Source organism: Salvia hispanica, chromosome 1, assembly GCF_029641045.1.
Source record: "Salvia hispanica isolate PSC_SH4W2 chromosome 1, Shi_PSC_v1, whole genome shotgun sequence".
NCBI classification, from domain to species: domain Eukaryota; kingdom Viridiplantae; phylum Streptophyta; class Magnoliopsida; order Lamiales; family Lamiaceae; genus Salvia; species Salvia hispanica.
The window spans coordinates 59,746,909-59,751,505 of NC_142692.1; the positions used below are offsets into that span (position 1 = coordinate 59,746,909).

The following is a 4,597-nucleotide window of genomic DNA, read 5'->3' on the forward strand; positions in this document are numbered from 1 at the left end:
GGAAGGAAGGGGAAAGGGGGTGGCGCCTAGCTTCTGTTCCTAAGGTGTCTGCTGATGCAGAGGGTCTGGATGAGGGGTTGAAAGGTTTGGGGGATGCAAGCAGGGGTGAGAATCTGATCGGAATTGGGGCTGAGATGGGGTTTGATAAGAATGAGGTGGTGCTTCCTGGCCCAGACGTCGTGCGTCAACTGGATTGGCTGCCGGAGGGAGTTACTTCTGATCTGGCTCTGGACCTCCTTGCAGCTCAGCCTCTGCAAGAGATGGTGTTTGTTGGAAAGCAGCCGATTGCAACGAAGGATAGTCTTATGGAGGAATTGGTACAGGGAGAGGGGGAGAAGGTAAATGATATTGATTCTGGCTGTTATCTGGGAGCTAATGAGGAATTTCCTCCTCTGAGTAAAGAAGGGTTGAAGTTTGCAAAAGAAAAGGATAGGAGCAGAGGAGGAGGAGTGCAAGCAACTGTGAAGGCTTCAGAACTTCCACCAAAGGAGAAAGGTGTCATGAACAATGAGGGCGTGAATGGAGGTGTAAAATTGAAGGGTGATGGAAATAAATGGTTTGGGAATAAGAAGTAAAAGGAATCTCTGGCAGAGGGGAGCAGTTCGAGGGTCAATTCTCACTTCAGCTTTGAGCCAGGGAAAATTAGGAAGATGGGGGTGCTGGGAGAGACTGCAGGGCTTCCTTCAATCCATTTCTCGGGGGATGAAACCTCCTTCCTTGCTGAGAAGCTAGGCTATGCAGTAGTGGGTAAATTCTCTCACTCGACACCTTCTTCTATGCATTTACAAAGGGCTTTTATGGGCATGAAGTTTGTGGGGGAATTTTCTTGGAAGTATATCAATGCTAAGCACGTGCTTGTTCAGTTTCATCTCCTTGATGATTATGTGAAATTATTACGTGGTCTTAATGGCATGCCGGTGTGGTTTATTGATCGTCATCCCATGAGGGTGTTCAAATGGACACCAGATTTTTATCCGTTATTTGAATCCCCTATTGCGGCTATATGGTGTAACTTGATTGGTCTTCCGATTCATCTATTTGAAAAGTCAGCTTTATTTGCTATTGGTGGTCTACTTGGTGAACCACTTCAAGTAGACCATCTTACAATTTCACGGTCTAGATTGTCTTTTGCCAGATTATGTATCGAGATAGACATAACCAAGACTCCAGTACAAGAAATTATTCTAAACTTACAGGGGAGAGAGGTTAGACAAGTGGTGAAATGGGACCATATCCCCATGTACTGTCAAGACTGTAAGCATGTTGGACACACCAGGGATGTTTGCTATGCTAATGGACACAAGGAGAGACCACCAATAAGATACTTCAAATCATTTCCTGTTAAAATTCCATCGAAGGAGAAGGGTGATCAAGGAGCTAAGGGGGCTGCTGAGAGGGTAAGTGGGGAGGGTAGTGCTGGGCATTGTGGTGTCTCGGGAGATGGTGAAGAGCTGGTGGCCCTGGGTGCTGGTGGGGGGTTGCTGGGTAAGGGTGGGTCTGGGGCCGATGCTTGTGTTGGGCTGAGTTCGGAGCAGGAGCAGGGGCTGGGGGCTGCTGGTTTAATCTCATCTGATCAAGAGGGTGATGGGTTTCAGGTCCAGGGGAAAAAAAGAGGAAAACAGAGGCAGGGTTCTTGGGATTTGGATGGGCAGAAAGGAGAGTCTATGGGGAAAGGAGGGCATGATGACTTCAGGGTCTCGGGTGGGGTTACAGGTCATGGTCTTTCTCCCTCTCAAGGTTCTTCTAATAGATTTTCTCTGCTGGGCTCTCTTCCCTTGGATCCTGCTGAGGGTTCTCTTGCTGAGCTCGCTAGGGAGTCTTGTTCTCGCCCTTGCTTTTTAAAATTGTTACCAAATGGTGACTTTGATCCTAAGTATATGAGGATGAAAAGGATTGGGGCTGTGAGGGAGACCCAGAAGATGAAGATATGCTTCAAGCTGGATGAACAGACAAAAGAGATGCCTCCTTGGTTCTATTGGAGGGGAGAGAAGAGGATAAAAAGTTGAAGAAGGGGAAGCTTGATTCCTCGGACTTACCTATTGCAAGTTGATATGTCTCTCAACATGGTAATATGGAATGCTAGGGGTGTGGCAAATGTGAACACCCAGAGCTACATAAAACGTTTGATCAAAGATAAAAAGATTATGATTTTGGCTATTATTGAGCCTCTGATAAAGCCAAAGCCGGATTTCTTTAGCAGGATTTTTGGTCTGCAGTTCAAGGGATTTAATTGCAACGACCAAATTTAGGTGTTCGCAGCGAAAGAAATAGAAGTTGATGAATGGAATAATTCAGATCAGATTTTACATGCTCGCTATACCACACCAATGCTTCCAGTTCCTTTTTTTTATCTCGGTAGCATATGGGAAATGTTATAGAGAAGGAAGGATGGAGATATGGAATAAACTTCGAGAACTTGCTGCAAAGTTAGACGGAGTACCTTGGCTAGTGGGAGGTGACTTTAATATATTTGGGTCTGAAGAAGAAAGGCAGGGAGGCAAGAAAAAGTGAACAAGGGAAATGATGGAATTCGCTGAGGCTATTAGTGATTGGCAACTCTTAGATGTGGGTGCTGATGGTGCTAAGTTTACCTGGTCAAGTGGGGACACATTTGAGAGGTTGGATAGAGTCCTCCTTGGAGAAGGGTGGGCAAGCCTGTTTGAAGCTACTAGAGTTACGAACCTACCTAGAATCTTATCTGATCACTCCCCCTTGCTGATTGGGTGTCGGATGCCTGGACCAAAGTCAGACCCTCTTTCAGGTTTAGCATATGTGGGTGAGACACCACCTGTTTTTGCAAGAAGTTAATAGATGCTGGAACGAGGAAACTGGTACGAGGGGAATGATCAATATGCAAATCAAGCTAAGCCGCCTTAATAGAAGTTTAAAAATATGGAATCATGTGGTCTTTGGCAATATCTTTGAAGGGTTGAGGAAAGCTGAAACAGAAGCTAAGGATGCTCTATAAAATTTCGAGCAGGAACCTTCGCCAGCTTTGAGGTCAGAGATGAATAGAACTACAGCTGAATACCTCTTAAAGCTTAAAATGGAGGAGGATTTTTGGCGTCAGAAGGCGGCCCTAAAATGGGTGTCTGAGGGGGAGAGGAATACGAAATTCTTTCAAGGCTGGGTAAAACAAAAAAGGGTGAAATCCAGAATACATATGATTGAAGATGGGGAGCAGATCCTCACTGAGGAGATGGACATTAGAAACTCGGCTGAAAACTTTTTCAAAAAATTGTTATCTGAGGAGGAGGGGTCTTTGGGAGAGCCAAACTTGGAAATTCTCGCTTCCCTCCCAACACATATAAATGTGGATCAGCTAGCTGAAGCACCATCAGTGGAGGAAATAAGAAAAGCTGCTTTTGACATCAATGCGGAGAGCGTAGCGGGTCCTAACGGATATTCAGCTCTATTCTTCCAGGTCTGCTGGGATATTATTGAGAAGGATGTGATGGAGGCTGTTCTAGACTTCTTTGCAGGCACCCAAATTCCAAGGGGTATTGCAGCCACATAGATTGTTCTTGTCCCAAAGAAGAAGAATCCTACAAAATGGGCAGAGTTTAGACCGATTAGTCTATGTAATGTGATGAACAAAATCATCTCTAAGCTTATCACTTCTAGACTTGCCCCCCTTTTGCCATTGCTAACTGTACCTAATCAGAGTGGCTTCATCAGAGGGCGATTGCTAAGCGATAATGTGTTGCTAGCTAAGGAATTGTTTCATGAACTTTGGAAGGGAGTGGTCTCTCCAAACATGGTATTGAAGCTGGATATGGAGAAGGCTTATGATCGGCTGCAATGGCCGTTCTTGCTCAAAGTACTTAGGCACATGGGCTTATCAGAAAAATGGGTAAAGCTCATTGAAACTGTATCTCATCATGCTGGTTCTCTGTGCTAATTAATGGATGTCCAGCCGGTTTCTTCAAATCTTCCCGAGGACTTAGACAGGGGGATCCCATCTCTCCCTCTCTATTCATCCTTGCTGCGGATGATCTATCAAGGCTGCTTGATCGCCTTATTATTGGTCGGAAGGATATGATGTATCGTATGGCAAGATATACTATGGGGGTATCTCACTTGGCTTATGCGGATGATATCATCATTTTCTCGCAGGCCCAAAGGTCAACTATCCTGAATCTCATGGAATGCCTGGATCACTATATGAAGGTGTCGGGTCAGAAAGTCAATGTGGGGAAGAGCTGCTTTTATCTTGATAAAAAACACTACTCATGGGCACAGGAGATATCGGAAGTCAGTGGATTTCAACAGGGGAGCCTTCCCTTCAATTACCTTGGTGTTCCGATTTTCCAAGGCCGAAAGAAATCCAGCCTGTTCATGTTTATTCGAGACAAGATTTCTGCAAGAATACACAGTTGGAGCCATAGGCATTTGTTATTCGGAGGTAGGCTCACACTTATAAAGAGTGTCGTAGGAGCCATCCCTATTCATATTTTTCAGGTCCTTGATCCTACAAAAGGGGCCCTAAGGCAGATAGAGCAGGTGACAGCCCGGTTTTTATGGGGCTCTTGCAACTCATCTAGGAAAACTCATTGGATTAAATGGCAGCGGGTATGCCTTGCTACGGATGAGGGAG

The 4,597-nt window shown here is 45.3% G+C and overlaps 1 protein-coding gene across 1 annotated transcript; it reads left to right on the forward strand.

The window, feature by feature from the left end:
• The first annotated feature begins 3,007 nt into the window (after positions 1–3,007).
• Positions 3,008–3,517, forward strand: LOC148934240 (uncharacterized). The gene has a single exon (XM_089062249.1). It carries the CDS (start codon positions 3,008–3,010, stop codon positions 3,515–3,517), a length of 510 nt encoding a protein of 169 aa, XP_088918375.1.
• The last annotated feature ends 1,080 nt before the right edge of the window (positions 3,518–4,597 follow it).